The sequence below is a fragment of the Cottoperca gobio genome, chromosome 22, assembly GCF_900634415.1.
Source record: "Cottoperca gobio chromosome 22, fCotGob3.1, whole genome shotgun sequence".
NCBI classification, from domain to species: domain Eukaryota; kingdom Metazoa; phylum Chordata; class Actinopteri; order Perciformes; family Bovichtidae; genus Cottoperca; species Cottoperca gobio.
In genome coordinates this window covers 19,958,013-19,971,260 of record NC_041376.1, presented here as the reverse complement: position 1 = coordinate 19,971,260, position 13,248 = coordinate 19,958,013, and the positions used below count along the sequence as shown (strand labels likewise).

Here is a 13,248-nt window from a genome sequence, read left to right as displayed (position 1 = left end):
TAATGTGATGAATACTGTTTTATTATATTCATCTTTTTTTCAAAATTAGTGGACATGGACCTGTTGGGAAAACAAACTCATGTCTCCATGGTTTTAAAGATGCAACATTTTGCACTTTTGTGTCAAGCCTTGTAACCATAGCTTTCCTACTGTTGTGTATGGACTGGTTGCTTTCTGCAATGAATTATGGTGATACAATTAAAGTGAAAAAAAGGATGCACGTGACTCGTTCATTTCATGTATTAGTAACTATTAACACTACTGTAAGTAAGAGTTATTTGTAGTGATTAATTGACAAAGTATTGTGTGGCCCACAAACCCCCAGTGATTTTCCTATCTGGCCCACGTGCTAATGAAGTTGAATAGCCCTGGCCTACAGTATGTTCCCTCCACCATTGTTCCAAAGTAAAAGCATAAATTTACCCTGATCTAGGAATTACGTAGCTATCCATATTTTGTTATAATCTAATCTGTACCCCTCCAGTGTTGATAAGCGGCATATGGTCATTTTGAAGTCAATTACAGCTTTCTATAAAGTGCTACAGAACTCAGTATTCCATTTCCCCCCAAACTTCTAGTTTTGTTGCTCGGTAGGTTATACTGTAGCCGTTATATTAGAATTGGTACCCGTTAGTTAAAAAATGTTAGTTATAAAAAAAAATGTATGCATGTACTGTATGTATCAGTACTGTATGTATCCTTCAGGAGTATACCCCCTCCCGCTCCCTCCGCCCATCCTCAGCTGGTCTACTGACGATCCCCACATCACGCCTCATCACCATGGGTGCCAGGGCCTTCAGCTGCACTGCTCCCAAGCTCTGGAACTCCGTCCCTCCACACATCCGACAATCCGAAACTGTTACAACATTCAAGTCCCAACTCAACTCACCTGTTTAAACTGGCCTACTCTCTGTAGTATCAATCATCCTGTATCCTCCTCCAATCCCCCCCCCCTTTTCTCTTTATTGCTTTCTTCATGTGTCTCAACCATATCTCTGGTATTGTTTGTCTGCTCTCCCTTCCAATGTCCTGCTGTTTCTGTCTCTTTTATTTTGTACGGTGTCCTTGGGTGTCTTGAAAGGCGCCTCTAAATAAAATGTATTATTATTATTATTATTATTATTATTATTATGTACTTTGCGAGTGTACTGTAAATTGGGAAGAATCACTCTACATGTTACAGCCGTATTCTAAAGTGTTATCAATGTTTTTTAACTGCCATAATGAGTGTGGATACACGGAGGGACATTTTACTTGTTAATAGGAAAGCTTGTTACATATTTATAAAGTGAGACATTACACACAAATATAACACAAATATTTACTTGTAAACAAGAATCTAGCACAGAAAAGTATTGCTTAATCTATCATGAAGAGTAGTGATGCACCGAGGCAGGGAATTGTGACAAAATGCCTGCTCTCAAGTCTCAATATGAATTTTCTTTATTTTCTTTATTTTTTTAAAATAATCATTTTGGGGACCTCACATTATGACAACTGAGTCATGAATCTCAATTTTCCATGATACTCTATGGGTGTGAAACAACCCTAAACCACCTCCTGTGTCTGCATTGGGAAGCACCCTAAACTCCGCCTGAGGGCTTAATGTACATACGACATCTATTGCACGTCTCTGGGATAGGGATCCCTCCTCAGTTGCTCTCCCTGAGGTTTCTTCCATTTTTCCCCCTTTAATTTTGGGGTTTCTTTTAGGAAGTTTTTCCTTGTGCGATGCGAGGGTCTAAGGACAGAGGGTGTCGTAACCTGTACAGTCTGTAAAGCACACTGAGACAAATGTATAATTTGTGATATTGGGCTATACAAATAAATTTGATTTGATTTGATATGAATGTACACCAGCAATTGGTTACTGTAGCCTGTGACCCATGACGTCACCGGTTCAACAAAACTGTAATTTGGCGATGTCATTGCTCTCTTTCTCTTTCTCTTTCTACCCGGACCTCCTCTCTTCTGGTCTTTCCTCTGCGCTACTTTATTCTTCCCCGACCGTAGTGCAGCAACGGCCTGGCGCAGACCCTTGCAGTTTGCCGCATTGGATGGCTCTCTGATCACTGAGCTTTCTTATTTTAACGGTACAGATTCGAAAACTTGCCTAAAGGACTTCCAGTTAGCTGGCATTGCTATTCTTCAGTAACCAAGTTTAGTGCGTTCAGTGGCTCTCCACAGCCGGTTAGCCTTCACAATAGGAGCAACAAACAGAACGACCAGTCTCCTCTGTCTAGCACACAGCTGACTAAGCTGTAACTGCACAACTCAACACGACTCGACCGGCAGCACATCGCCATCAACAAAGTCAGCTTTTTTTGACAGAACATTTTGCCAGCTAAACTAACAAGCTATCAGCAAAGTAATCTCTGCATTCATGGACTCCACTGAGCTTTTCAACTATCATTATTCAAGAATGTTTTTCAATTTGAGAGCATCCCTCCTTGATTTCAAATTCAGATGTTGTAATGTTTTCCCCCAAAACCCTGCCCTCACACTCAAATCTGAGCGCAGGAAATCTGTGCAAGTAACAATATATCTGAGTGCAAGCATGCAGTTTGAGGAGAGGCTGAGCAAATCTTAGCACAAGCAGGGACCATGTAAGTGTGGGGCATGGTTTTGGGTGGCAAGCCTTACAAAATCTGAACGTGAAATCAAGGAGGCATGCTCTTAAAATGAAAAACAAGCTCTTGTGTAAAGATACACTCTATATGGGCAAAGAACATTACATACATTAACTGTACACGGTAAGTAAGCACAGAACTACAATACTGTTGTAAATGTATGAGCATATGTTGATTTGTTTTTATTCACTAAACTGTATTGTGTAATATGTTGTATGGAGCTAATAGGCAACATTAGGTTGTTTCGCCAGGTGATGTGTTTGCATCGTATACACAGACAGAGTCGCATGCACACTAACCATCTTCTACACCCGGCCCCAATATCATACATGTTACCATCTCACAATAATTTGTTCAATCCCGGCCCCTGCGGTCAACATGTCGAAGTTTCCTTGGACAAGATACTGAACCCCAAATTGCTCCCGGTGTGTGAATGTTTATATAACTACTGAAAAGCATGTGGCACCTTGTATGGTAGCCACAAGCCGCAAAGATTGGAAAAGCGCTACATAAATGCAGTCCATTTACCATTTATTAATTTAAATATCAAATTTCTAGTCTAGAATATTTTATGAGATTATATTAACTGTCTATCGTTTTACTTTGATACAAAGGCTCTAAAGGTGGATTAATGTAAATTAAATCATTCTAATTAAAAGAAAATAATAATTATATTAAATATAATTGTTAATTCCTTCTGATAACCATTTGAATGCCTTTTTAAGATAACACACTTACTTCAATGTAATGCCAGTTATTATCAACCCCTATTTATTATGGTATGAATATGAAAAGTCGTATTAATATTAATTATCATGAATGTGTGTTACTAACCAGATTTGCTCATACCAGAACCCCAACAATAATTAACCAGGACAATTCATTTCCACAGTGAGACATATTTTCTGTTTGATGGTTGATAACCTGGATAGTTTTAATTCACATTATCACAGTATTACACACACAGCCGTTTTATTCTTGTTGCACAATATTTATACAATAAAATACTATACCGATTAATGGAATTCCAATTATTGGATAAATATGTATTCAGGATCATGGCTGGTGAGGCACTGACTTTTTCAGAGTCAGATTTACAAATATATGAACCCAACAGAGGAACTTATTCACCATTTTCTTGGCAGCATGAACATTGACTTCTGGTGATGTTCCATATCTCATATCAGCATTATTTATACACACACACACACACACACACACACACACACACACACACACACACACACACACACACACACACACACACATACATACATTTATAGCGGCTCAGAGAGAGGTACACTGCACCCTCCATGTGTTCTAAAGTTGCCCGCACAATTCCACAATTCATACTCCTTCTACACAGATTTCAATTTTGACCTTAATCGTAATATTCAGTTATTTTTAAAAGCTTTTTTAGTCTGATGCTTTGATTAATTTTAATACAGACTGTTCAACAAAAGGATAACAAAAAACTAAATAATATTATATTTAAGGTCAACATTTATTTTTAATTTAAATATCGGATTGTTTTCTCTTAAAACAGTTCACATTTTCAATACAATTGTGGTCTTACCTTTACTTCTAAATGAAGTACTATCCTTCTGAACAAAAATCTCCTTTACCTTTTCAGTTTTGAGAATTGTTTAATTAAGCAATAGCTCACGACAGGCCGTGGTATATGGCCATTTTATCACCAACCCCCTTAACTGTGATATAATGACCATATATCACGGTCTGAAGTGATTTTTATAAAATGGTTACCAAGTGTGGCAATATGAAAGAAAAATACACACTCCAATTTAAATAGTTTTTATTATTGAATAATGATGTTCAAAATAAAATAGTCCCTCTGTTGCCTTCTGCACAAAACATAGTGCGAGGTGGCTGCTATGCAACAACACTAACAGCTCTGCTCTTCACTTAGCTCTGCATGTCTCTTTTAGGGGCTTTTTTCTCTGGAGATAAGCACTGATCAATCCATTCCTCCATAGTAAAGCTTTGTAAGTTTGTTTCTTAACGGACATAATTTAGCTTTTTCTCAGATGCGGAGGGATACTGACTTGTTGTGAAAAGTAACTACAATTCTACCCATTACCACTCATTATACCACGCTAAGAACCAATCAGATTTCTTGATTTGACATGTCCGTTTTATAAGCTTAGATATATACTCTTGCATGTTTGGCCATCAGTCTGAGAAAAAAATTCAACTCAACGGACTGCTATAGTGCACTTGACTAGCTTGTTGGCGCCAACCGTCTCTGCGTAGAAGAACAGCAGAAACACGAACCTGTGGGCTCACGTGGGCACTGAGTACCGTCTGCCTCACCTGGTATCTTCTCACTGTGGTTTTATATTACATCAGCAAGTCTTAATATGTTACACACATACATTATATACATTAACTGGAGTATGAAAAGTCAGGACGCATAATAAAAGTGTCTGTAAACATTATATTGGCGACAGACAGAGAGATAGCGACAGGCACGCGCCAAATGCATGCGCACAACATAGATTGCGCAATCCGAGGTGAGGCTCAGCTCGTCGCTGCCGAAACTCACATCTCTCCTGAATCTGAACAGAGAATACGCATATTCAGCGACTATAAAAATGATCAAAATCATACAGAAAATATATTTAGAGCACAGACCAGTGGACACATATTCATATTTATTTTATTTTTATTGTTATTTGTTTTTTTACTTTTCATGAGAGCCTCCTCTGACTGCACGTCCCTGATTAGGATTTTGATTTTTGGAAACGGTTTGCCCATTTACTATCACTATCTTTTTCCGTCGAAGTGCAGCACGATGGGTGAAAATTCATAAAGTTGAGATTTATCGAAATGAATTGATGCTTGGTACATTATCGAGGCACCGAATTTAACAGAACGCCATAACAAGTCTTAAGCAACTCCAAAGAGTTTTGAGCCATGTGTGATTTTTTTTGGATATTCAAATAATCGTTTATTTGAAAGATATATCAATGAGGTCTGGTGTTGCGCTTTCTAAGCGGGGATGAATTGAGCGCTCAGAGCAACCGTTAAGAAAGGACGTGTATTCTAAATCCTTATGTTAACGCGGCTCATTAAGGTCGGTTGTAGTCCACTTGTAGAAGCCTAGCCTACTGCTGCTGCCTAACAAAACATCCCGTTAAACAGCCTTTATATGGAAAACCACAGACCCGTGGCCGGAGCCCGCGCGCGCGGTTAGTCTGCCGTCCGAGCGCTAGTATTTTTCTGTTCATGTATAAAAACACATATCACTGACATAACACTTACCGTGTCTTCCACATAACGATCAAAGAGACCAACATGGACATGAATTGTCCGCTCCATCGTCCTCTCATTGCTGAAGCCTGAAAACAAGACGGGAAACGCTTTCAGAGCGCGTAATTACATGGTAGAGCGGCACAAACCACCTTCCAGCTGTTGATATTCAACACATCCCAAATCGATATCTTTGTCCATAAAGACAGACATCACACCGGTTTAGTCTCCTCACACTGGGTTTCTGTTCAATTCACCTAATCCAAGACTCTGCAAACCCAACTCCTTCTTCAAACACTGCCTGAATAATAAGCTTTCTCAACAGCTCTTTCTTTTTTAAATGCGCCTAATTAAGTGTCGTTATCGAGTGATTCTCCCTACCTGAATCAGGTAGTCCTCTATGTTGCCAAGAGAGACTGGACAGAGACTAAACACAGTGGAGTTGAACAAGGCTTTGACAGAAAATGAGAGAAGAGCGTTTACTGTCCGTCCATTCTGTCAGCTCCGCCTGAGACTAACCCGAGAGCAAACTGTCCTGCTGCAGATCAGCACACTGATGGAGACATACTGAGGCGGAGTGGGCAGCGTTCATTTCCTGGTAAAGAGGTATTCGTTAGTGCGCACCACTGTGCACAATGACAATCGACCATGCAAGTTGCACAAAAAAAACGTGTGGAATGACATGTAGGCTATAGGTGTTAGGTGTTATAGTTTCGTGAACAAATGAATTTCTGTCAATATACATAAAAAGGAGGAGAGGAGAAGACTTGGCAAAATGTGAACTTTAGTAATCAAAAACCACAGCAAAAGAATAAATCCAGATCCTTTGAAGACCTCAAACTGAATTGGCACAACCGGAACTAATGAGAAACATTCATGAAATAAACATGCAGTTACCTTTTTGATAATGTTTTTTCCATGAATTATATAAATACGACTTGGTTCTTTTTTTGCTATTAGTTACCACTTGAAATAAATGCACTGATTGTACGCATTTGGGAGTATAACCCTTTTCAGCTTCTAAAGACAGAAAATGCTTTGCAACTAATTTCACCCAACACTTCAAAATTGGATGTACTCAGTGGTCACAATTTGCCAGACTGGCGCAGCCAGATTGACGGGCCACACACTGTCCCAGGTGTTACTAACTGGAACTAATTCTCAACCCAAATCTGAATCTCCAAAGCCAAGCCAAATCTGTTAGCCATGTATAATCAAGAGCCCGTTTACTTTAGGTGGCAGCCACAGCCAAGTGCCTTCAGCACACCTCCCTGGATTTTGAATCTAATCCTAGTATTTTGGAGCACTTTTATTGATAATATAATGTATATGTATAAAGCATTAAAATTATTGACATTTTTTTTAAAGCATAAGAAATTAAAAATAGTGTTATTTGTAGAGTACATGTTAATTAGCCTTCATTGTGCATAGCATGTGTGTGTTGTGGTACTGACAAAGGGTTAGGAGGATATCACAGATGAACCCTGGTTGTCCTCTGTGCCTCTTTTATTTGAACTCGCCCTGGGTTTTTTTTACATGAGAGCCGAAAGCGAACAATCACAAGTCGAAATAGAGCAACTGTTATTTCCACAATTGTGAAAACACACTCTGAGAAAGAGAAACACAGCAGGAGAAGAATTGTAGAGGCACCATGACCTGAAAGGTCGTAAATGTCTCAACTAATAGTCCCTGACGGCAGCAACCTTCACCAACAGTACTAACTGTTCAAAAACACACAGGAAATATATAGACCTTTGGGTTTACAGCTATCTCCTACCCTGCCAGCAGGGCTTTGGTGTCAGTAAAGATGCTCCAAGATCTGATGCTAACATATGTCAGGGGGTGGGTACAAGAAATGCATGGATATCAGATCAAAACAATGTACCTGCAAAAGGTCAAGGGTGTTGCATTTTAATAACCTTTGTGCTCTGTGCAGGCACCTCACTTTGCATACATCACTGATGCTCGGTTGGTGGTTGACATTGACATTTAATACAGTCCAGGCTCATAAGTTTTGATTCATTTTCAAAGAGTCACATGAGCCTCAGAATGAACCAGACTAAAAGCCTAAAGCTCTGATAGAGCGCTCTAGAATGTGTGGATGAACAGACCTAACTGACAACTTTGCTATTCTTATTCGTAATTGGAACAAAAGTGTAATTTTTTCCCCTAAATTTGGCTGGAGATAAACGGTCATGAGGTCTCAGTATAATTAGACCAAAGTGCTTGTCAGATTTTCAAACAGCGTCTAAACCCCATTTCTGACGGTAGAATTGAGGAGTCTGCATTCGTAACTTTTCAAAACAGGAAATATGAAAAAGCACACAGACTGTTTCCCCTCGAAGGCATTTGCAGCACTGCAAATGCCTGTTTGCCCTGTTATTCTCATTTGCTCACTTCATGGCATTGAGATGACAAAGACACGCAAAAGACACAGAGTTGTTGGGAATAGATCAGGGATGCAGTGGGAAGCAGCCATGGGCTGTGACGGCAGGCTCTTAGCTTTGCACTTGAGTGTGGCCATTCAGAACCGGTAGAAACACTTTTGATTGAATACATGGTTAGATGGCACGCCACATGAAATTATCTGAAGCAGGAACAGCATACAGGAGTTTAAATGTGCCTAAAACATTTCCATTTTTTGTTTAGTGGACAATTGGAAAATATAGCCTGATAGATGAAGGAAAACCAAAAACATTCATCCTCTTGGATATGGAATAACACAGCAACCAGCTACCAACTTACATGTGATTTGTTATACATACAAACCTACATGCAGTAAAAGGCTTGAAAGGCAGAACATACTTTGATCAGAAGAACTGCGGGGCGTTGACAGACGTGGACTTTTGCAGCACGTGCACACTCCTGACAGTGCTGATGACCGTTAGCACTCTGGACTGCACGTTTCCAGGCTTTGTTAGGTCAGAGCTGTTCTCAAAGGGTCAAAGAGTGGAGTGGATCCAGGCTTCGAGTGTAAATGCTTAGTCATAGGCACAGTCACAGTGACCTGAACATGAACACTACAGAAGACACAGTGTGTGTGTGTGTGTGTGTGTGTGTGTGTGTGTGTGTGTGTGTGTGTGTGTGTGTGTGCGTGTGTGTGTGCGCGCGTGCGCGCGCGTGTGTGTGTGTGTGTGTGTTTGTGTGTGTGGGTATTAGTCAGTTGTTTTATGGGCTTAGGGACAATTTTAAAGGTTCTTTACTTTACTAGTACACTCAGGTATTTTCATTTTATGTTACTTTATGCTTAACATATATTAGTTTGTGCCCGAGTGAAATTGAGTTTGACACACCTGAGTTAGAGACTAGCTGGTGAACATAGAGGAGCATTATGCAGCTAAAGAAACAGTTGTTGAAGTCCAAACCAGAGATAAAAATCAAGGAATCCAACTTAATGTAAATGTAAGTATTTACTTCCCCCTTCCTACTGTATATGTTTATCAGTACTGGGAAATCTTTGTTCAATTTCACTTCATATCTCACTCAGCCGTCTATGTATCAAGTCAAGTAATGATAGTTCTAACTATCATCTATCAACCACATGTACATAATACTCATGTAAACCTTTTTCTTTAAATGTTTTTCAATCAACTCCTAGCAAATCTGTACCAAGCTCAAAGGTAGCTGTTTCATAGATGACACCAACATCATGCTCTACTTATAGCTGAACTGTTGTGACAGGTTCAGTCCAGTATGAAGAATCAACCTGAGGCTATCTGGAGGGCTCCATCTTGGGATCAGCCTGACCCAGGAAACATCTAGAATACTTTGTTAGTGACACAAGGCTGTGGAGATTTCTACTCATTCAGATTCAATCCATAGCTCAGAATTTACTCCACTTGTGAGGCTATGGCTTTTCATTGCCTTTATTTATTTTATTGCAGATATGTTCTGGGTTGCTGTGTTTTGAGTAGGATATGTTATAGCTTATGTCTTCTTGATGTGTCCAATTATACAGATGGCCGAGTGGTCAAGGTGTTGGATTTAAGATCCAATGGCCAAATGCCCATGTGGGTTCAAACACCACTCCTGGTATTGTGTGTGTGATTATTTAACCTGCTGTTGGTAGTAGTCTAGTGTTTAGGCCAGGGGCAATAGAACACAGGAAGATTGTGAGTTCATTGTGCCCTTGAGCAAAGCATTTAACCCTGAGTTGGTCCAGGGGGATTGTCCCTGTAGTTAGTTCACTGTAAGTTGCTCTCAATAAGAGCGTCAAGAACAAGCTTAATGACATATACAAATAATAATAATTTATTAATATTCACATGACCACATGTTTTTGACTGTCGTTTTTTTCTGGTGAGATCAGGTACCCAACTTATATGACACTATGGGCCTTACAAATCCAAACCTTTCTTGATAAATGTTGTCATCTGTGTATTCAAATTTAATAGCAATATTGGTCCATTTCTGGTCATTTACTGCCAGTTATTCAAAATTGCCATGGTCCTGCCTGCAGCCTGCCTGCTTTGATTTTGTATTTTCTAAACCTTATGATCCTAAGGGCCCTGTCACACATATCTGTATGACAGAAACGTATGCCGGCGCATACGAAATATCGGCAATAGGTTGATATAAATTAAGGGTAAGTTGTGATCGTTTGAAGGACGCAGATGATACACTGAACACGCCAGACATACGGCCCTGTCACACAGTTCCGTATGGCAGAAACGTATGGCGGTGTATATGAAAATTAGCTCAAAATGTGTCAGAGTCCAAATACATCCAACTTTTCCACAGCGGTGTTGTAGCTGACGTATACATAACAAATACATAACAAATTATTATACGTATGTCAAACATTGATAGCTTATCACTTACTTATACAAAACGTATCAGAGTCTCTGGCCAACAGAGATGGAAAAGTGCCATCTGGTTCACATCATGCTGATGCTGGAGAACGGCTAAAATGCTGAACGCTAGCTGTACTGTAGAAACACGTTTAATAAGTTACTCCGTCGTCAGGGATAATCTTAACATAGGGTAGGAATAGGTTATCCACTCGTTATCAATACATTGGCTGTAGGATTCACCGTCAGCCGACGTAGCCTATATCATTCATATTTCATATATCATATTTATTTATTTACTATATTTACGTAGGTAAGTATTCGTGTACTGTATTTACATAGGTAAATATTCACGTACTATATTTACGTAGGTAAGTATTCAAGTACGTATTCCGTATTCACGTATGTCTAATGTAACGTAACGTAACTTATGAAGCACACGATGGGTACAGCCAGTAATTTTGAACATGCTCAAAACATCAGCGTTCAACAACGCACCCCAGCGTAACACCGCCTGCTCTTAACGAATACTACTTATACCTTACCTTATATCAACGTAAACCAGCGTGTTGCAGATATTGTGTATACGCCATGTTTTTGTATACGTTATGCATTCGTTGGGTATTCGTCTGATACATTTTGTATAAGTAAATGATACTCTATCAATAGGTTAGACATGCGTATCTGTATGCGTTCACTTTTCCGATCCAATGAAAAGTTGGACGTATTTGGACTCTGACAAATTTTGTACTGTCCAGTCCCCAGAAGAAGGTGTGTTTTCCTTGGCCCCCCAACGTTTTCAGCTGCCCAGTACCTCTGCCTCTCAGCTGCCCGTCTACGCAAACACTCTGCTAGATCATCCCCTGCTCTGGTATCCAGCGCTGCAGACTTTCAGCCTCCTGGCCTGACCTATGGCTGAATCATCAGTTACCAGTCACCTTTTCTGACCTCCAGCCTCCTGTCCACCCTCCAGAGCTGTTTCGGCTGTCTGCCCTGCCTTCTGGTGGACCTGAACCTCTGGAACAGTCCCAAACGTCCCCACGTTTAGAGACCAATTATTATACAAATATTCAGTCTATTCCCCCCAGTAGGCCAAAATCTGTACATTTCTTACATGAAAAATCTAAAACTAATGGCTTTTTGTAAAATCTGCTGTGGATATTTATGGTCTCTAGAGGAGGAATGTCTCTATTCTTGATCACCTGCTAATTATTCCTGAGGTGCCACAATTGGAATAAAATACCAACTTTGCACACAACATCTAACAAGGAAATTGAGTGATGAGCACAAGAACTAGGGCCAGATTTACTCAGGTCAAGTAAGTCATAGTATTTGTGTTTCTATCCTCACTGCATCTGCATTTTTAGAGAGGATCACACAAACAATAGGATGGAAAACTTTAACATAGAATGATTATGCATTCAGCTGGATTTACCAAAGGTCATGCAATCTGTGATGGTTTGTTTTCAGGGGGAAGTTCTCCCCATCTGTTCCTTCCAGATGGAATTTACAGGAATCCCAAGGAAGATTGTGTTGGGAAAGTGAAACGTGAATTAAATACCGTGCTACAAAGGCTCTTTTACCAAAAAATAAACATTATCTTATTTTGTTAAGACATTTGAGCATGTGTTTGGCTGCATTTACCTCAGTATTAACATCCATATCCACCTCAACCTTCTCCATCTCTCTTTTTCTAAATACATGCTTTCTTATGAGTGAAAACGAGAGATGGTGAGGATCATCAGCCGTACCATGTTGGATAACTGTCTTCTTCAGCCTTCTTTATTAAAACATGGTGACCCTTGAATCATTTCATTTCAAGGGTTGTCTGGCTGTGCTGTAAACAGAGAAACCAGATTATCAAAACTGTACTATTAAAATATACTTGCTTTAACCACCAAAGGACTGACAATTTATAGAACAATTAATAGTTTTAAGGACCTAATTCAGACCTTCCTGCCCTGACAACAGTCAAACAGATGATTACGGTGAACATTACATAGATTTGCAGTTGTCACGCACTACAGGAGGAATAGTTGTCACCAGCATCATGGGAGAGTGGGAAACACTGACCTATAGAGGAGAGCTGCACAGCTCAAAGTTGTCAGCTAAAATGGCCAAACATGTGACTTGATTCTCAAAATAAGTAATTTACAAAACATTAATTTAATGAAATGAATGATTTTTCATTTTGTTCCTCATCTGCTTTACTTCCCATGTAACTTACATTGATGTGATGTTAGGGGTGAATGTGGATCACAGGAAGTAGATTTACTTGTTTTATTTTGACAAATTCTGACCGTATTCATGTGACATTTGTTGACATTTATGGATAGGAATATTTACAGCAGCTTCTTGGATGCATAATCTGTGGACAAGCAATTGTGATACTAAGGGATGATGACAGCCACGTGTAGTGTGTTGGGGGAGGGTGTTCATGGGAAAATAGGGTAGGTGGTCATAACAGCTCCTCTTTGAAATTGCAGTATCCATGACGGTGAGCTAAAGCATGTGGCATGAAAGTGGGCTGCTGTTATCATTCAGATACCGTCTATAAC

General features: G+C 39.7%; 1 protein-coding gene across 4 annotated transcripts in view; it reads right to left on the bottom strand.

Moving 5' to 3' along the window:
• The window catches only part of gabra2a (gamma-aminobutyric acid type A receptor subunit alpha2a), a 47,086-nt gene extending 40,672 nt beyond the window's left edge, over nucleotides 1-6,414 (bottom strand). For all 4 annotated transcript variants that reach the window (XM_029460685.1, XM_029460686.1, XM_029460687.1 and 1 more), the window contains exons 1-2: nucleotides 6,282-6,414; nucleotides 5,913-5,989 (exon numbers count right to left, since the gene is read on the bottom strand). In XM_029460685.1, the coding sequence (XP_029316545.1) occupies nucleotides 5,913-5,980 (68 nt within the window). In that variant the 5' untranslated portion in view covers nucleotides 5,981-5,989; nucleotides 6,282-6,414. The remainder of the gene's footprint in view (nucleotides 1-5,912; nucleotides 5,990-6,281) is intronic.
• Nucleotides 6,415-13,248: the final 6,834 nt, after the last annotated feature.